Source organism: Parasteatoda tepidariorum, chromosome 1 (genome assembly GCF_982258835.1).
Source record: "Parasteatoda tepidariorum strain Cologne lab strain chromosome 1, Ptep-v5.0, whole genome shotgun sequence".
Taxonomy (NCBI): Eukaryota; Metazoa; Arthropoda; class Arachnida; order Araneae; family Theridiidae; genus Parasteatoda; species Parasteatoda tepidariorum.
Genome location: NC_141755.1, coordinates 104,588,948 through 104,610,994, shown reverse-complemented (window position 1 = coordinate 104,610,994; position 22,047 = coordinate 104,588,948). Strand labels below are relative to the sequence as shown.

Sequence of the window (22,047 nt, the reverse complement as noted above, 5' to 3'; positions counted from 1 at the left end):
ACTCCATAAAACAGATTTTCTCTTAGTCAACGTATTCCGAACTTCAGTTTTGTAATTCTAAGTGAAGTGCTAGCTATCGACGAAGGAATTGTAGTTGTCCTGAATGAAAGTAACTATTCCAACCTTTTGATACTTTCCGACAGCCGCAACTCGATTCAACACTTGAGCAACTAGGTCCACATAAGAGACAAAACAAGTATTTCTCTAATGAAGAAATTAAAGCTCATCTCCGTCAACATACTGGCGTTTAAAATAGACGTTTGAATGCTGATCAGTTTTATTTATTTATTAAGCCTAGACGAAATATTTTTACTGTCAAAATTTTTCTAAGCCTTAAATTATTTTTGATATTACGCCCAAGCAGATGGTGATTGTTAAAAAGTTTTTGTTGCTTACAAACCACTGCACGAAAATTTTCATATTGTACAAAATACATGATCCAAATTGGTGTTCCCGTTCTCAAGTTAATAGCACACGTATGGACTTTGACTTTTATTTATATATCAAGAGAGATGAACAGTGTGCAAAATAAAGAAAAATGGACAATCCTGAATTACTCATAATCTAATGATGGGATAAGATCCTTTGGCCAAGGGAAAGACAAATGTTATAAACCAGCAGAAGCAATGATTAATAACGATGAAATCGATGATGCTAACAGCCAATCAGGTAGGAGTATTTACTAAAAAGATCGCCAGCTGAGTAGACCCAGAACTCCGAGGTGCGTTGATTCTATACAGCGAAAACGGTTCGTAAGAAAGTACGTTGTTAAGTTAAGTGTTGTTTGACCTTGATGAAAAACCGATACCCGCGGTTCTCGAAGCTGTCTGCTTGTTTATATTTTCTTTTCTTTTTTTTTTATATTTATTTTAGCTTATAAATAGATCGGTAGTATCTGGATATTTGTGGGGAAATATAACTCAAAATTTGTATTATTTATATTACGTTGAATACGATGAAAGATTGTTTATTAATAGGAATAATCTCTGACTGCGTTAGTATTTTTCTCCTCCTTTTTCTCCTGCTGCGAAGTCTATTTCTTTCTCATCTGATATTCAAAAACGATGGTTGGGTTTTACATTGATACTTAAGAAACTATTTTTACATTGTTTAGGATAGAATTTTTTAAAGTCTTTCTAAACTCCCTGGTTTAAAATATGTTTAAAGAATAGTGTTAAACATACAGTGAATCCGAAAAGCTATAAATATTGAGTTACGAGTTTGATCATTTACTCGTAAAAATTGTTCTTATCCAGCTCATTATTTGATATAGTTCTAAATTCATTCTATTCTATTGTTGATAAGATGTGTTTACATACAGAATTGAAAAATATGTGATTGTTCTATTTTTGACTAAGTGATTTTTTTTTTTCAGTAAGTATATTTGTTTAAACAATACATGAAAAACATTTCTGGTTTAATTTTTTACTGTGTGGTTATATTTCAAAATAATCCATTTTCTTCGTAAATCAGTAAGTAGTTAATAGTTTTTATCAATTTTTTCACAGTATTAACTGTCTAACTTAAATTTATTTTTATATGTTATTATTTGTTACAATGACATCTAACGATTAACTATCTGATCAGATTGGTTTGATGTTATTAATTAAAAAGCAAATCGAAAATGAAAATAACTTTTGTTGGAAAAAAAAACTATTTATGAAAAACTCTGATTATATATGTATCATGGCATATTGAGATGGGCGGTTCGATTGAAGTGGTAAATTTGATGCCCCAGTCGTTGTTGCCTGGAGAAAAGTGGGAAGATTTCTGTATCCTGATCTGTGGCAGAATAATCACCTAGTCATGGAAACTTCCAAGCCTTCCTTGGCCCGCGAGAAACTAAAAAAAAAAACATCGCAGAAAGGGACCAACTCGAAACATATAACTTGTAACCACCCCTGGGGAAACATCTACATGTTTTGTTTTTTTTTTAAAATTTGCAATTTTATAATCGATTTGGCACCTTGGCGATTGTAGTTGACAAGACAGATCACGATACGGAAATATCCCCAGAAAAGTTGTGAACCAAAAACTCTTTGATTCAGCTTTTAAGAAGTTTAGTCTACGGTGGACTTGTTATACTTTGAATCGACTTTTCTTCTTCAGAATAATAGTTATCTTTTAAAAGTAACCTCACAAAAAACCTCACTTTTTCTGTTTACTAAACTATTTGTCTAAACTTTTTATCATTATTATTTTTTGTTAGACGATCTTCTTATTTCTGAAATACATGTATCTATTTTCATTTCGTTTGGAAAGCGCTTGCGCTTTGAAGAAGTTATGTGGCGAGAATTTTAAGCTGTTTATATTTATTTATAAGTTTTAAATTTATTATGAGAATTATAATCTTATTTAATTCATTCCTTTCATGTAAAATTTGGATATTTAACATATTTCTTTCTTGTTTTTACTCTATATTTGGAATTTTATATTTTCATATTTTATTCCATTTTTTAATTTATTCTTTTAAATATATTTTAGAAATATAGAAAATTAGTTTCTGAATAGATTGAGTTACACTAAATGAAATTTAGACAATGATGTAAAGATCTCACAAGATAGCAATATTATATCATTTCTTTTTTTTTTCTTTCAAATATATATATATATATAACCTGCTAATTTGTGAGCTAAAAATTTACTACTGATACTCCGACCATTTTGTAGTAAAGGGTAAAATTCGAAGGTTTAAAATTCAACGGTCAAAAGTCGACCAAGTAAAAAAAATGATCAAGAGTCTAGTAAAGCTGGAGCACATCGACCTCCGATACGATTTTCCGGTAGCTAGATTTCCGTTTTGGGTGTTTAATTTGAGTGCTATATGTTTCTATATTATTTATAATTCTTTAAATTGTAAATTGTGTAATATGATCGAAGTACTTTACGAAACTAATTACTTAAAAAAAATGAAAACAATTATTATATACATAAAGTGTTGCAATTTTTCCTTTCCATAAATAATAGAAACTCCTCTAATAGTTGGAATAGCTTGTTATTCTATTGTAAGGGGGAAAAAATAACTAGAAAATACGAATTAATATGAAAGTATTTTTTAAATTTTGTTTCATTTAGTAAACAAAGAAGAATATAAAAATATACTTATGCAAGGTATTTTGCAATGGCCCCCCTTTTGAATATTTTTAGAATTCTTAGGAAAAATGAGGTAACATTAGTGAATGTGATTAATATTTAAATGAGAAAAATACAAACAATGGAAATATACTAAATTACTAATTTACTACTCTGGAGGGTTGAACTGAAAATGTTATAACCCGTCTGATTGCCAGAGGAAATAGAAGGGATGTGAAGTGTGATTACTACGAACACCGAATTTCATCAAATTAAATTAAAAAATAAAATTAAGTTATAATAATGAGATTTAAACTGCTCCTAGGTATCTCAGACCATAAAACTAGTTTTGATTAGGAGTTTTTCTTTGCTTGAACATTAATTCGTAACTAATAAAATGCAATTTTTTTTAATATTTAACACAAAATAACTGTTTAAGGTTTAAAAGCAAAAATAAAAGTTTTCCTATTATTGTAAAATAATCTTTTTGGCAATAAATATTTAATTTTCTATAGAAACCTATAGTTAAACAAAAATGTTTTTAAAAAAAATGAGTGTCCTGATGAAGTTGGAATAGTATCCCAGCAAAATAATTAGAATAACTTCAATAATATCGGAAGCTAACAGTGCCGTAGAGAGCTTAACTCGCGCCCGGGGCACAATACCTTTTTAGCGCCCCCCCCCCCATTCGAAAACCATCTAATATAAGTAAAATATACTCGCAAAGTAATAAATAAATAAAGTCATAGGCTCAAGCTAGGCATTAAATTTGAGACAAAAAATCTAGTTGAGAAAACAAGACTAGATTTTGAAATGTATATGATCATCTAGAATTAGTTCAAAAGATACCTATTATTTATTTTACATATTTATAAAGAAATATTTTAAAAATACGCAGTTTTAAAACAATAAAAAAGTAAATATTTATTATCTCTAAGGAAATACATATATTTAATAATATGATTATAATACATTAATAAAACTAATTACTATGTATAAATTTTCTGCTTTTGATGAAGCAAATTTATCAATAACATCATTAAAGTTGATCATACTTTAACGATAAAGTTGATCGTAAGCTACTTTGCGTTTATAGAAATAAAAATAAATAGTGTTCTGAAGGAAAGAATGTTTGTACACTGTACAAACATACAAACACTTTGTACACTGATGTTTGTACCTTGTACACTGCAAATATTTGGAGATAATATATGTAACCACACAGCGCAGATGCCATAAAGAAGTGCTGACAGACACAGGTCGAGTCAGCCCTGACATTAGAAAAGACGCATCATTTCTATTATGAATACATTATTACAGTTTGATAGTGTTCCTTTTTATTTACGAATTAACATTTATTATATTTCACTGGCACTAAATTTAAAATATATTTTCCAGAAATAAATTATAATAAAAATAAAAAATTATCCAACAATTTTTTTTGTTTTGCTGACCATTTGGCGCCCCTCTGTGAGTAGCGCCCGGGGCATGATGCCCCCCCCCCTTGCTCCCCCCTCGCTACGCCACTGGAAGCTAAATCTATGTTAATATATTTATAGTTTTTTTTATCTTTTAACTGAATTATTTTTGAGTCATAATTTTATTACTGACAAGAAACAAATATTATTGTGATAAATTAGTAATATCTTTGGATCTTATCTTTTAAGATTGAATAGGAATTTAGGAAGAATTTACCTATATAGAGATAGATCATTGAAAATATTTAAGCCTGATTTTATGTTTTATTTTAGTAATGACTACAGGTACAGAAACAAACCAGTTGAACAAATATTTATATGAAAGTTGAACATTACATAATATGAAGTGCTTTATTTTTAATCACGCAGAGAATGGTGAACAATTAGCTTAACTGATTATCACTTTGTTCATTCTTTTAAGTTTGAAACTTTTTTAGTATCAGAAGGAAAGGAAACATCTTTCAAATGATTTTTAAAAAAGTTATTTTTAAATTTTAAAAAAATAATAAATAAATATAAGAAACAGTTTATTTAAATCAAGCTGCTTTAATTCACAAACCCTGTTAATTGTCCTTTTAAAGTGAAAGTTTCTATTATCTTTTTATTAATTTGTTATTATTCATTATAGGATTATATATATATATATTTATATATATATATATATATATATATATATATATATATATATATATATATATATATATATATATATATATATATATATATATATACAGGGGTCTGTCCAGGTCGAATTTACTACCGTTTAGCGGTACCTTCACAAATTCAATTTTAGGTAAGACGGTAGTTTCACAAATTCAACTTTAGGAAAAACGGCAGTTTCACAAAATACTTTTTATTAAAATTTTATTTTTGTATCCCTTAAAAACAATAAATCTATATTTTTACCATGTTTTTGTGTTGACTTTTTAATATAATTTTTCACAAATTATGTCAAAATTTTCACAAAATAGGTACCTTTCAGAAAAACCTAGACAAACCCCTGATATATATACATATCAGGGTTGGAGTTTTTGCCCGGACAGTGGCAAAAACCTGGTAAAAACCGGCAAAAACTGGTAAAAACCGGCAAAAACCAAATTATCTAAATTGCTGATTAAATATTATTACAAAATACTTGAAACAAATTTAAATCAATCATAAGGAATAATAATTTGGATACATTACAGGAAAAAATTATTTTTAACATATTAATAATTAATATAAGGGTAATAATTTTTAAAAGATTGGAAGTTTTTGACCTCTTTTCATTTTAGAATCCTTATTAAATGTTTTTTTATAAATAAATAAATATTATTTGTATAATATTATTATTATTTATTATAAAAAAATATTATTTGTACAATTAATTACACATGTTGATAGATATTTTATGCTTTAAATTATAGTTTTATTAATTTAAAATAAGTTCATTTCACTGGAAAAAAGAGAATAATCACAAATTTTCCAATCAATAATGTTTTAAACTACTAAAATGATATATTATTACATTATAATTTAATTATGGAATAATAATTTTGTTAATTTTTTTGTAATTACTTATATTTTTTAGTATATATTTCAATTTTAGGAGTAATTTTGTATCAAAAATGTGTTTTTGTCCTCTCATCTTGGAAAATATAGGTTTTTGCCACTTTTTGCCAATTTGCTTGGCAAAAACCTGTTTTTGCCAGGACGGTTTTTACCGGTATTTACCATGGTTTTTTCCACCCTGCCAACCCTGATACATATATACATATATTTAGCTCTTAATCCAAGCTTAGTAATATTTTTTGATTTTTTTTTTAATAAAAAGTAAAAATTCTACATAATTAATTTAAATTTTTTAAAAAAATGCATTGACAACTTTAGTTTACAATCAATTAAATTTTATAAACATAATTATTTTTAAAATATTATTAAAAATAAACCATAACAATGCAATAACAATAATCATTTGATTTAAATCAATTGAATCTGTTACTTGTTTTTTAAAAGGTTTCTAATGAGTGATATTTTCCTTTCATTATAGGATTATATTTTTACATATAAATGTTGCCATGCCTCCTCCAAATGAAATGAAGTCTACGAAGCATGAAAGTAAATCTAAGATATTTTCATTTCGTTGGTTCTTCCACAAAAGTAAGAACAGTTCTCAATCTTCAAAAGAAGCAGCTCTTCAGGCTACAGTGCCCCTCTCCAAATCGTGCGATACGAGTCTAGAACCGATCGATCGTTATCCAAAGTACTTATTATGGAAATTGCTGCCGGGAAAAAGTACGGCACAGCCGCAGTTCTGTCGCCGGATGCTTCCCTTTCGATCCTCTTTCAGTTGCAATGATGTGCACAGCTTGAGTCCCATCAATCAAAATTTTCACGCAACACATTCTGGTCTTAGGAACACTTTAGGTGTTGTGGTTCATCCCTGCCAAAGTTTATATAATCTCTGCAAATCTCACAATGGACTGTCCACAGCTGATACAGAAAAGTTTATAAGTCCTGAAGACTTATCTTGTGATTCAAAAACTATTTTATGCAAATTGTGTTTGGTGAACATACCCATCAATAGCATGTATACATTGCAAGAGTGCAGCTGTGCATTTTGTATAGTTGTAAGTGTGAATGAAATTTTAAAATTTTTTTATAATTTCTTATGATGTTTCCATGTTGGTATCTGTTCTCGCCAACTAAAATCACCAAGATTCTGTGTCAAAATTTTTTCTAGCTTTCTACGACAAAACTCTCTAGCACTAATATCTTTCTGCAGGATACTTTTAATCATAACAAACATGAATGTTACTAATTTGAAATAACAAAAGCACTCTGTTTGCAAACCAAAGAAACTATATATTATTTTTTTAATTGAACATGTAATAATTTTTTATTGTAATATTATGGGTGATAATCTCGCATTTTGTCTGGGGGAGAAGCATGAATTGTTTCCTTCGCAATTTGTAAATAATCATCACAATAAATGAAATAATTAAAAATAATGAAATGCGTAGTAGTAATTGCCGAAAAAAGATCGGCGACAAAATCATGCTAATCGAACTCCTCAACTGTGTGTCTCGTTTCGAAATTAGGTTGTTGTAATATCGGATTTAAAAACTATAGGGAAATCATTAACAGTAACTGCCAAAAATTTGATAGAATTATTGACTTAAAAAGTAAATACTCATATGCATGATGTTCAATGCATATGTGCGGTTTGAATTTTCGATATTATTTCACATATATCAAGATATTTAAAGTCCACGTTACAATCAATATCAATAACTGCCGAAAATACAATCGAAACATTACATTGATTTACGATATTATCGGCTTACATTGAGCTTCTCAAAAAGTCATTATCTAAATGCATTCTGCGAGAACTTAGTAACCTTTTGCAACAATGTCGCCTTGTCGCTGTGATTCTGCCACGGGGCGCCAAGGCGCAGAAAGTATGATCAGGTTTCCCAGGTGTAGCTATGAGTTGGGTCCGCTTCTGGTAGCTTTTTGCAGGTCACTTGAAAGTCACTAAAACTTGGTGATTATTTTGTCGCAGATACTTGTACAATATTAAAGAATTTATAATATGGTAAAGTTAGAGAACTTTTTTTTCAACTACTTAAATGCTATAATTGTAAATGACTTATCCTAATATCTTTTATTTTCTACAAAATTTAAAATTTCAGTTGAATTTTTGTAAACTGTTTTAAAAAATGTTATCACATAAATTGTTTTTTAAAGTCTTTTTCTTTCTGTTCTTCCTAAGTGCATTATTATTTCTATTATTGCATTATTATCTGATCACATGGAGTTAATGTAAATATTTACTAAAATAATCATATTCTGTAGATACGATATAAATTTAAACACTTTCAATCATGTAGGTTGCAAATTAATATAGTATAATTAATAAAAATATATAATAAGGCAAATTCATATATAATTTGTCTTATATTCTTTTTAGTGTTCTTTTATACATTCGATGGCCCAAGTTATTCTACTATTCTTTTGAAAGAAGTCTTATCCAATCAATTCTTAGTTTATATTTTCTGGCAGATTTTACAGTTTAATTAGTTGAATGCTCATTCTTTTATAAGTTACTAACCCTTACAAAACTAATATTTTTGACTAAAAGATTTAAAGTGAAAAAGACCACTTATTTATTTTTTGTTAACAAACACAAAATTTGGCAGATTAAAAAAAAAAGACTTTATTTCACAAGAGAGAAAATATTACCATTGGGTAATTATAAAAAGTTAGTAACCTATTGTGGGCTAGGGATATAATAGAGGTGAAGGTTGCTCAACAATTTTGTGAACGACAATGTGGTCAGAAAAATTTATTTAATTGAAAATTGACAACTATTATGTCTTTGTAAATTGAAAAGTGTGGGGAGAGAAGTTATTGACAGTGTCAATCTTCATCTATTAAAAGGTACCCCACCATGGAATTGAGTTAACATGTCTTATATATTAATGAGTGTGAATTATATTTTTGTAGTGGTGGAAACACTACAGTACTCCCCCACCAGAATTATATCTTTGATAGAATTCGATGAACGAATACCACTATTTGGCTCATTGCTGTTTTTGTGAGAAGCCGGGAGAGCTGTATTAAGATCACCGTTCTTTTAAGTTCACAGTCGTGGTTGTTATTGTGTTGCCATTAGCAGTTGAGTGTATACAGGCCAATGTTGTGAGAGATCAAGACTGAGAGGCAATAGCGTGAGGAGGACAATGTCGATGTCATAAGTAGCAAGTCAACTGTTCAGTGTGGACCATCCATCGAAGTAGGAGTGTTCAAATTGTAGTGGGTGTTTCTGCCAAGATAGGCATGTTCACATCACATCCGGGTCACCAATGGGCTGAGAATCACATCGACAATGTCAACCTTCATCTATGAAAGGTTCATCCATTTTTCAATAGAGTGAAAACTCTAAATGGCTATATCATGTGGTCTAATAATTTGTCATTCTTTAAATAGCTCTTTGGTAAAAGGTTAATTTTTAAGTGATTCTAAATCTGATTTTTGCGATTTCACTTAAATGCCTTTGTTTTCTACTAAATGCTATGTTCTTCCACTAAAAAATTCAATTGTGATTGATAAAATCAATATATATATATATATATATATATACAGTGGTGGTCAAAAGTGTGGACACTTTTTGAAAGTTTCATGTTTTTCAACTTAGTGTGCTTGTAGAATATATTAATTTTCACTTAAATACAAACGTTTATATATCAAATTGAAGGTAATTTAATATAGAATTTAATAATAAATACAGTATTACAATATCTGTATCACAAAAGAAGTTATGCAACAAATAGTCAGATCTATCTTAGATTTGCATTTTTTTAAAGTGATAGTTACACAATCAATACTTAGTAGGATAACCCTTATTTCTTAAGACAGCTTCACAGCGTATTTTCATCAAGTGAACGAGTGTTTGGAGTTCATCTTTCGTAATCACATAGTGCCAAGAATCAATTATAGCTTCAATAAGTTGTCTTTTATTGGATGAACGTTTTTTTCGTACAAGAATTTTCAAACGTCGCCACAAATTTTCAATTGGATTGAGATATGGGCTGTTTCCTGGCCATGGTAATATATCTATGCCTTTATTTTGAAACTATGCTTTGCATACTTTTGCTGTGTGGCATGGAGCTGAATCCTGCTGGAAAATAAATGGTGAGTTGTTGGAGAAGAGATCCCTGATTGAAGGTATCAATTTTGGTTTCAGGGCAGTTTCGATGTATTTTTTGGCATTAGGATGCCATCAATCACTTGAATTCGGCCCACACCATCTGCAGACATACATGCCCAAATCATGACAATTGTTGGATTTTTTGCAGTTGCTTCAATGCAATCAGGATGAAGCGCTTCACCTACTCTACGTCTCACGAATTTTCTACCATTTCTTCCAAAGAGCGATATTTTACTCTCATCACTCCAGATTACTTGCTTCCATTGATTTTTTGACCATTTAATGTGTTCTTTTGCCAACTTAACTCGTTTTTCGCGTTGCTTTTGATTTAAGTATGGTTTTTTCCTTTGAATTCTAGCTTGTACTCCAAATCCTGATAACCTTCCTCTTTTTGTTCTTGAACTTACTGCAATACCAGCTGCATTCATTTCACATCTAATGGCTTCTGATGACATTTTTCTATCTTGAAGGCATATCCATTTAATTTTTCTATCGGTAGTAGCACTGGTGGATTTTTTTTGGCCTGATTTGGCATCCTGAGTGCCAAAAAATACATCGAAACTGTCCTGAAACCAAAATTGATACCTTCCATCAGAGATCTCTTCCCCAACAGCGCACCATTTATTTTTCAGCAGGATTCAGCTCCATGCCACACAGCAAAAGTATGCAAAGCATGCTTTCAAAATAAAGGCATAGATATATTACCATGGCCAGGAAACAGCCCTGATCTCAATCCAATTGAAAATTTGTGGCGACGTTTGAAAATTCTTGTAAGAAAAAAACGTCCATCCAATAAAAGACAACTAAGTGAAGCTATAATTGATTCTTGGCCCCATGTGTTTACGAAAGATGAACTCCAAACACTCGTCCACTCGATGAAAAGACGCTGTGAAGCTGTCTTAAAAAATAAGGGTTATCCTACTAAGTATTGATTGTGTAAGTATCACTTTAAAAAAATGCAAATCTAAGAGAGATCTTACTTATATTTGCATAACTTTTTTTGTAATACAGATATTGTAATACTGTATTTACTATTAAATTCTGCATTAAATTACCTTCAATTTGACATATAAACGTTTATATTTAAGTGAAAATTAATATATTCTACAAGCACACAAAATTGAAAAACATGAAACTTTCAAAAAGTGTCCACACTTTTGGCCACCACTGTATATATATATAATACAACACTTAAATGTAGCATAACATGTTCCTCCTCTAAACAAGAGTGTCACGAGCTATATTTTAGAGACGGAATAAATTACCATTTCGCCCTTTTTTTAAAAGCAAAGTTAATGAATTGTTTTAAGAATAATATTTATAAATATATATGTTTATATATAATAAAACGCTTGTGTTTATTTATTATTTGTTGCTGTATGTAGCATGATTTTAATATTGTGTGAATGAAATAGTTTTTAATTGTATATTTGCAGTGCCTCTACCAATATTTAAATATTAATATTAGAGAAGGAAAAATTCCAATCACATGTCCAGATGCTAATTGTTCTCTGCCAGGGAAAATTTTAGTTTCTGAGGTTTGTAAACTTATTTTTTATCACTTTTTGGTTTTTTTTAATATGTATATACATATACATAAAATAGTTTAATTGAACTGGATCAAAGCTTCTTTACATATGGTCAAAAGCCTGATAATTTCATTATTCATAATTTTTTTTTTTGTAAATTTCTGTTTCTTTTATTGTTGTGTTTCATTTTTCATTCTTTAATTTTTTTTTTTATTAGATAAAAGAAATTGCTGGCAATGATGCATTGGCTTTATTTGAACGATATAAGTTAAATTTAGGTAAGTATTTTTGTTGATTGATAATTAAAAATGTTTTATTCATTTAATACAGTAGGGAACCGATTATCCGGGATCATCGCTATTCCGGATAACTGATTTTTCCGGTTTTCTGAATCGTTTCAAAAAGCCGTTTTTTTTTTTATTGTTAAACCCAACTAAAATAAAAATATTTGGCAATGATCTTAAAAAGAAGAAAAAACAATCAAGTAATACACTACTGATTATTTCCAAAATGATTGTAAGGTAAACATCTTTCAAAAAAGAAAGAAAAATCCTAAAATTTTATAAGGAAAAAAAAAAAGAATTTTTAAAATGGCGGGAAAATTTATCGAATTTCGTTCCGGTTTTTTGGTTTTCCGGCTTTTTGAATTCCGGATAACGGGTTCTGTACTGTACATATTTTTCACCTATTACTTTTTTTTAACACTGAACATACCAACACTTAATGTATACCTATTTCTACCATGGCCAGTCAAATGACCGGACTTTGTTTCTTGATTGAATGTATGAAATATGGATGTTAGGAAGGAAATAAACTAAAAAAAACTTTATTATAATTAAACTAAATTGCATTTTTCGAATTTTTATGTATTACAAACAAAAAGAATAAGAATTTTTAATTCATTGCTCAACGCATTTTTTGCATATACAGGGTGTTTCCATTGTACATTTTCCGAAAACATATTTCTTCCAATTATTATTATTTCTATAATTCTTATTATTCTTGTAATTATAAGAATTGTAATTCTTATAATTATTCTTATCATTAATATTATTTGTTCTAAGAGCTTGTGCTGTCTTGATTGTTTCGACATTTTTCTGGGTAAACAGTAACAGTTAGTTAGAAATGAAGTAAAGCTATCCAAATAAAATGTAAGCTTCTTAACGAAACATTTAGTTTTGTCACTTTTTCTTACACAAAAATGGCAATCTAAAACTTCAGGTACTTTCTTGAAATTTGAATTCACAATTATTCTGAATGAACCAACTATGCAACAGTCTTTGCAGAGATGTGCAACTCATCAAATGGAATACATTGAACACGCATTACATCGTCATTTCTGATCCGATTACCTTATAAAGCAATACATTTTTCTTCCGGTAAAATGACCAGTTGTGTTAGGAATAGGTGTAAGACAAGTATTATTCGAAACAAACAAAATACAGTAGAAACCGATTATCCGTGACCATCGCTATTCCGGATAACTGATTTTTCCGGTTTTCTGAATCGCTACAAAAAGCCGTTTTTTTTATTGTTAAACCCAACTAAAAAAAAAAAATATTTGGAAATAATCTTAAAAAGAAGAAAAACTGATGAAGTAATACAGTAATGATTATTTCTAAAATGATGGGATGGTAAACATCTTTAAAAAAAAAAAAAGAAAAATCCTAAAATCGTATGAGGAAAAAAAATTTAAAAAAAAAAAAATGGCGGGAAAATTTATCGAATTTCGTTCCGGTTTTTTGGTTTTCTGATTTCCGGATAACAGGTTCTGTACTTTACAATAAAAAATTTAATATTAACTGTATATAATTGTTAAAAAAAAGTCATGAAGTCAAACGTGCAAAAACGGTAAGATGATAAGCGCATCTTTGATGCAGAAGTTCTGACACGGTCATTTGACTGGTTATGGTATGTTTAGTGTTAGTTAAGATAAGACAGTAATTATTTTCAAAAATTTTATTTGCTGATATTGTTGAAAAACTTACTTCAAATATACAATGTGATACCTTTTAGATGTTGAGTTAGATCCCAGTAGAGTTTGGTGTCCAGCACCTGGTTGTGAAACCGTGTGTGAATTCCAGCCTTCTAAGGATGCCAACATTGGAGCTTCAGTTCACTGTTCAAATGTAAGTATTCCTTATTATTTACTTTTACTTACTTTCCTTTTTATTTAATAACAATTATATATAGGAGTTAATTTACCCTTAGGAGGGTGTTTTCTTTCTGAACAATAAAAAAATGTACAATTTATCCTAATTCTTACAATAGCTATAAAAATTCTTTAAAAAATGAACTTTAGGTATTTAAATCTACAGTTCCTGGCCTAATTATTAGACACACTATAAGATTCTATGTAAAATCTTAATCATCAGGTGATATTATACAGCTATATTGTTTTTATGGAACAGAAACCGGTTTGCACTCGTTTACGTTTGTGTATCACTTTGTTAAATTGGACGGTATATAATATGAATTCGACAATTGGATAAATAAGACAATATATCATATAAATATAGAATATTTATTATACCAGGTATTATAATAATTAGACCAAATTATTAGATGGACTGTAGTTTTTTAATAATTACATGTTTTGCACGAGTTTGTATCGAATACTTTTTATATTTATACATACATGTAATGGGTTTTTATTCAGGAAATTTTTTCTATACTTCTTAATTGTATTTATTTTTAACGTATTGCATTATAATATTAACCCATTGATACAGGTGCTTAAACAAGTGCAAACAATAAAGCTGTGCAGTATCATCTGATAATTAAGATTTTATATAGAATCTTATAGTGCGTCTTATAATTTAGCCAGGGACTGTAAAGTCTGGAATTTTTTTTGTGTAAAAAAAAGCTCATGGAAATTTCTTAGTTGTTATTATTTTCGTATAAAAAGAGCTCCTCTGCCTGAGCGTTAGTATTACAAATGTTAATAAATTACTATTTTTTGTCATTCCAAATAAAATTTTTTAGCCGGCAAATTTTATGAACGATTTCCCTGATTATCCCGATTTAACTCGAGTATGTGTATATATTGCAAATATTTATTATCCCGAGTAAACTCGGACATAGCAGAATTCGTCAATACGTTTTCTTTATAATGTTTTTATTCGGCAGAAAGCAAAACAAAAAATAATAATAGTCTGTTGTGATTGGAAGTTGGTCAATATTTGTTTGGGAGTTTTGCTATTTGTGGGACTGCAGACGTGTTTTCTGCAATTGTATATACGATGGTTGATGAATTTACGTAGGAAAAAAAACTGAAAGTAATCCAGATGATTTTTTAGATGATGAAGATGTGAACACATACAAAGACTATTATTTAACTTTTTTTCATTTGCCCGAGATAATTTGGGATAGTAAACTGATGGTGGATTAAATGTTTTTTACACATGAAAAAAATTAAAATTTCAACTTGTGTATTATGTTTCATTTTAGTTCCTTGTATTTATTAATGAAATTAAAAAAAATCTGATGATTTTTTGCATTTCTTTTTTTAAAAAAAATTGGTAATTGAATCGGTTAAAAAACATGATATTTGATGAGAAAAACTTTTTTAGTATGAAAATCAGCGCAGACAGTGAACCTTGGTTAAGTGGTGAATATTCTTGGGTCTGTTTGCGAGAGTTGTTCATTTACTAGAAAAGTTCATTAATAACTAATGCTGTAAATTGTTTTTGGAATAATTCTGAATGCCAAAAAACAACACTCGGTAGAAAAACCAATTGCTGTCTGTCCAATTCTCGATGCCTGAAAGCCAAATAATCTGACATAATCGTGGGGAAAATGTGATTGTGCAGAGCAATGAAAGAAATTTTGCTCAAATCAATGTTAGCCAGAGTGATTGTAGGGTAGAATGGGAAAATTTTAACTATTAATTTACTTTTTACTTATGTTTCTTTTTTTTTTCGAAAACATAATAAGCATTTTATATGATGAAATGAATTATCTCGTTTTCAGAGAGAGGAGTTTTGAGAGGGAAATATCAGCAAACAGAAGGTGGTAGGGAAATTTTATAAAAATACATTGCAATGCTTTACTTTTGTGTATTTAATGCTATGAATTCAGTTAGATTGTTCTTATGTTACTAATAATATCTTTCTTTTGATGTAAGAAACTAAAATGTCGAATTTTTATAGTGCAGGTTAAAATTCTGTTCTTTGTGCAAATTAAGATGGCATGGCAGAGCCAGCTGTGAAGAAGCAAAGAAAGCATCCAGTGAAGATTCTGAGTATGTTACTGTTTTTTTTTAAAATTATTTTTGTAATTTTTATTTACATAATTTTTAAAGAATTCATTTAAATCCTATCATTTGAAATTTCAAACTTACTGCTGTTAATTTCCTATATAATTGTTATCAATTTGTTTTTTTTTTAATTAGTCCTATAATGTATTATTTTGCTTATTAATGTCGCATAATTGTGTCATGTATAGCATAATTCTGGCTTAATTAAAATACAATTGAAATTAAAATTAATTTGTTTTCTTTTAATTAGTCCTATAATATATTATTTTGCTTTTTAATGTCGCATAATTGTGTCATGTATTGCATAATTCTAGCTTAATTAAAATGCACTATAGTAATGGAAAAGGCACTTTCAAATTTCATCTTTTAGTTTGTCCATGAGTGATGAAGAGAATTGGATAAAACAGTGTCCCAACTGCAGAATTCCCATTGAGAAAGACGAGGGATGTGCTCAAATGATGTGCTATAGATGCAAACATGTTTTCTGCTGGCATTGCCTTGCTTCCCTCGATGTAAGTATATATATATGTGTTACGATCGATGTAATTAATTGGTAATCTCCGGTTATTCATAATAAGATATAAGAAAGTTGGTTAAAGGGAATACTGTAACATTTACTGGTTATAATTAATAATGAAGTTAGGTCAATGTAATAAATATCAATGCATTTGGCTTGAAATTTCCAATAGTTTCCCATGTTATCAGCTGTTCAATTTAGAAGCTTTGCAAATTTTATACTACAATTTATTAATTTTCTACCCTGGTGGCTCAGGGGATAGAGCCTTCTAATAAAGTGTACCAGGTTCAAATCCCATCCAGCTTGAATTCCGCATCCAGCTTGCACCGATCATAGTGCTGATTTGAAATATCCTCAGTGATCATGGGTTAGAGTCCCCTTGCTGTCAGGCTAAATATGAGAGGTCTTCTTGTTTTCCTATTTGTGTTGCACAAATGCAGGTTAATTCCATCAAAAAGTCCTCCACGAAATCAAATTTCTCCCAATACAACATTTTTAGACATTATTGTACAACATTTTTAGAACTTATAGTACTAACAAACATTATTTCTCAACATTATGACTAAGACTAAGTACTAAATTTACTACAGTCATGTTTATCCCTATTATAGTAAATTTGCCTCTCTTTTTAAAATCAGGCTCTGTTTGTCGTTTATTCTAATTAATTATTCTTTCATACAAAATGTGTTTCATTTTTAGAACTTATAGCACTAACAAACATTATTTCTCAACATTATGACTAAGACTTTCAATACTAAATTTAGTAGTATAATAGTGCTTATCTAGCTACTTTACCTTTCACTTGAAGAAAATTGTACTAAATTTTTTTCCAGGATGATTTTCTCCTCCGCCACTATGATAAAGGACCCTGCAGAAATAAATTGGGACACTCTAGAGCCTCCATGATATGGCATCGAACTCAGGTAACTTCACCTTTTCTTTTTATTTCAACCGTTATATTTCTTATGAATCAAGTTCAAAATCTTTCAAGATTCTTAACATTTCATTCTAATGAGAAGATTTTTTTATTTTTAAAAAAGAAAATCGGTTTTGCTTCAAAATTATAATTGTTTTTTCTTTTTTAAATTTCATGAAACTTTCTTTCATTTTTGTTTAGATTATTTAATTTTTGTTCCATATTTTTTTAATTATAATTATTCTGAAGCTGCTATGCTTTATTTCAGTTATGCAACATAACAGTATTTTCAATATTTTTTTATGTTGTGTTTTTGTTGTTTTAAATTCTTAAAAACTGCTTATAATTATAAATTTAAAAAACTTAAAACTCACAACTTAAACCTCTAGTAAATACAGACTTTTCACTTTAAATATAATAAGAAATTTTCAGGTAATTTCACTTTTTCTTTTTTTTATTTAAACCATTATGACTGAACTGATGAATCAAGTTCAAAATCTTTAAACATTCTTAACATTTCATTCTAATGAGAGGATTTTTTTTTTTTATTTAAAAGAAATCAGCTTTTCTTCAAAATTATGATTTTCTTTTTTTAAATTTCACATAACTTTTTTTTCATTTTCATTTAGATTATTTAATTTTTGTTCCATATTTTCTTAACTTTACTCATTATTACTTTCTTCTGAAGCTGCTGTGCTTTATTTTAGTTATGCAACATAATTGTCCTTTCAATATTTTATTTTCTATTGTGTTTTTGTTGTTCTAAATTCTTAAAAACTGTTCATATTTTGTTTTACATTAAAAAATCTTAAAATTCACTACTTAAACCTCTAGTAAAAACAGACTTTTCACTTTATGTGTAATAAGAAATTTTAACGAGAAATGACGAACACTCTATACATAATGTCTTATTCATGAAAAAAGTCTCTGTTTAACATTTATCATATTTTTCATTATTCAAAACTTTGTTATTTCACATCAATTCTTTCTATCACTACATGAAAAAATTTGTTTCTGATGTAGTGACCTCTTTCTTGAATATTTAAAAACCGTAAATAAAGGTAGTGTTTTATACTTGAAGTAGAAAGGGTTAGAAAAAGTAGAAGATTATTGTTTAAAAGTCAATTGATATGTTTGGATCGTCCAGATGCAGACCTATTTTGTTCATCATCTTTGTTAAGCCAATATTTGTTTTTGCTGCATGTAATTACTATTTGAATTGCTAAATTATTAAGTTTTTTTGTAAATCTCCTATTTTAATTAAAGTAGTTATCATTTACACTTAAGATGTTGTCACTATTCTCTCTTTAATATACTCAAATTGAATAGATATTGTACCGTGCACAGGGGTTCGTGTCGGTTGGAGATGAATAAACCATTCCTTACGACTCTAAAAATTTATTAGTAAAATCTTCCAGCAAATACTGCAATTTTCAGCACTCAATTGCAGTACAAATAAGTGGCAAGTACACAACAAATCACAGGCTCTGAAACCTCAGGTACTTCAAAAGAGAACCTCAAATTAATTATTGCAGTCATAAACAGACTATATTCTCTCCTATTCTACTGTGAGGCACATTCCTGTTTATATAGGCTTGGTGTCAAAGCCCCGGAACTTCCTAGATGATTCTCCCATAACTCCGTAAATATTGGTCCAATGCTTCAAAACTCTATTTTTTCTGAACTATAATTTTGTCGCCAAGAAAGTCAGTAAAAATATCGCCAAACCGAATCTTCTATTAGAAATGCATTAAGCGTTATTTTCTCTCTTAATTAGGTTAGAATTATGCAAATTTCTTGCAAATTTTCTTACGTATTATTTATTTAAAGTCTGTCTGAGATATTTAGCCTCATAACCAGAGATGATTGTGCTGCGAAAAAATCCGGTTTTTTCGCTAACCGCGACCCAGAGGTTTCTGGAAATCCAAGGTCTAGAAGTTTCAAGAAATCATCAATCACATTTATTCATAAAAAGTCTTGCATATTGTATTTAAAAAGATTAGAACGATAATTTATGCTTTGCATCTCTTTCATTTGTAAATATTTTTTCTGGTAGAATAATAAATGTGATTAGAGATGAAAGTAAACTTATACATAACTATTCATTTTAATTATGCTGCATATTATTTATTTATAATTTCATGTTTTGAAAATATCAATGATTCAAATTATAAAAATATTAATTTTTTGAAATGCGTCATTAATTAATTCCTCAAGAAATTTTCAGGATTTTTGAGTTGGGCATGCAATCACCCCTGCATAACAAAAGAGTATTCGCAAAATTATTATTATTATTATTTTTTTAACGACAGGCACTGAACTTTCGTTCTTCGCCTAGGAAGATGCCGGAGGTGTTACTCATTTAACGTTACCCAGTAGGCACCTGTGAACCTAAGTCACGGAGGCGAGCAACATTACCAACGCCACACTGCCACATGCCCGTTTAGAGGATGGGCCACATTCACACATCACACAATAGAGAACACACACACAGAGAAACATCCATGCCCTGAGCGGGATTCGAACCCGCAACCCTTGGCTTCACAGTCAGGCACGCGGACCGCTCGGCCACCTGGCCAGCATTCACAACGTTATACACATGTATACAAATTCATCACAGTATGTTAAAATTGTACTCAGATGTTTTATTTTGTTATTTAATCTTTAAATTTCTTACTAAAAATCCGTAAAATATTCAAAATTAGATCTCTGTTTTTTATTTAAATATTCATTAAAGCAAAACCCATTTTGTAGGTGATTGGAATCTTTGCTGGATTTAGTTTCCTCCTCCTCATGGCTTCGCCATTCCTTTTGATTGCAGCACCTTGTCTTCTGTGTTGTAGGTGCAAGAATAAGATTTTGTATGATGAAGCAACCAAACTGTGAACTTCTTGACTAGTCATTTCTTTTATTATATTTTTAACTGTGATAAACAATTGGTGAATCATTCTGTCCAACGCACCTACACAATTGTTGGAATTAATTATTAATTAGGTGTAGTTGACCTGCATTGCTATCTCAATCATATAATGTTTCTTGATGCCATTCATAAAATCAAAAACGTAAATTTATTAATTGTGTATCAGCCATTTTTATCAAGATTAATTTCTTTTATTTCATAAAAATTGTTGAGGGATGGTGTATCTCATAAATGTTTTTTTTTTAATTACAATATGTTTGAAGCAGTGGTTGGCAACCTGAGACCAGTGGGTCACCTAGTGACCCACTTCGAAAATATCCAATTATCCCATTTTATTTACTAAAATAATGCATAATCTCATGATGTGACACAACAACAAACTGATTTGTAAAAAAAATTTAAAAAAATTTAAAATGACACATTTAAAAAAATTGTTGCCCACCACTGGTCTACAGTAAGAGATTTTTAAGATCCACTTTGACTTTTTAGTAACTCCTAAAATAATATAGGGTGCCCACAAAAAATGTGTTACCACTTTCTTGACTTGTGTGGAACTACAGCTATACATATCAAGTGGTATCTAGGTGTAGTAAAATTGACTATGCACTCCAAAATGACTTTTGAAAACACCACCTTCTGGGAAACTGTTAAGTCAACATTTCAATCTTGAAAATTATGTAAGTTGGAATGTAAAAATTAAATACAAAGTTGTAGAACATCATCATTATGAATGAAACATAAATGCTTTGGCTTGAAAACACATTTTTTAAAAGTTTAGAATGCCCCACATTGTTTTTTGCTTAATCAGTGCTTCTTTACAAGTTTATAATTCCCATTTGTACCATATCTGATTTTGTTTTGTGACTTTAACACACATTCCACAGTTTCTCCATGAGTGGTGTCCATAACCACTTTTACAACTGTAACTGCGTTTGTCCATAAATCATGATTGCGTGGGCACCCTGTGTTTAATTGCATAGACGCTATCTTAACTTCATACTCTGAAGTTTTTCCTATTATAAATATTTCCTGGCATTTGTATATTTTATCATTACATTAGGATTTTTTTCTTTCCCAAATAAAATCGAGGAGTTTTATGTGCTTTTCTAATAATTAAATTTAGTGATTTATTATGTCAAATAATTGTGTTTAAACAATAAGAGAAGCCATTTTTTGTACAGACTTATCATCAGAAAGTGACGATGTAATTATTCCGTAAGGGCGGAAAATTTATTCTTTCAAATCTGCTGGCTTTTTTTCTTCTTTTTATGCAATTTGCAAGTTTTATCATGTGTTCTTTGTTTATTTTCTTCTTGTGTCATTTTATTATTTTTTCTTTATTTTTTGTGTGTGTGTGTGTGTGTGTGTGTTTTTTTTTTTTTTTTTTTTGGATTTCTAATAGTTTTTTTAAGGTTTTCAATTTTTTTAAGTAGTAGGTTTCTTACTGAAAAAATTAAAGACCATGGCATTGCAAGCAACCAACTTACATTCAGTTATATTATATTCTAACACATTTGTAACAAGAACAAAGTATTGGATGAACCCAAGTCGGGGGAAATATTAAAGATGTATCATATAAAAAAAATAAACTAAAAAAATATTTAAAAAGAGGTTATTTTTTTATTTATATTGTTCATCAATTATCTTTCTCTGCCAAATGTTTAA

The 22,047-nt window shown here is 29.2% G+C and overlaps 1 protein-coding gene across 2 annotated transcripts; it reads left to right on the top strand.

Moving 5' to 3' along the window:
* Positions 1–786: 786 nt before the first annotated feature.
* On the top strand, positions 787–21,990 carry LOC107447479 (putative E3 ubiquitin-protein ligase RNF144A-A). Of its 2 annotated transcripts, none has more exons than XM_087150091.1 (9): positions 787–994; positions 6,580–7,159; positions 11,679–11,780; positions 11,989–12,049; positions 13,788–13,900; positions 15,923–16,014; positions 16,400–16,541; positions 17,380–17,469; positions 20,217–21,990. In XM_087150091.1, the coding sequence occupies exons 2-9, from the start codon at positions 6,608–6,610 to the stop codon at positions 20,346–20,348; spliced, it is 1,284 nt and encodes a 427-aa protein (XP_087006217.1). In that variant the 5' UTR covers positions 787–994; positions 6,580–6,607; the 3' UTR covers positions 20,349–21,990. The 2 variants fall into 2 exon arrangements, with proteins under 2 accessions (XP_087006217.1, XP_087006220.1); XM_087150094.1 differs by having other exon boundaries at positions 793–1,374.
* The last annotated feature ends 57 nt before the right edge of the window (positions 21,991–22,047 follow it).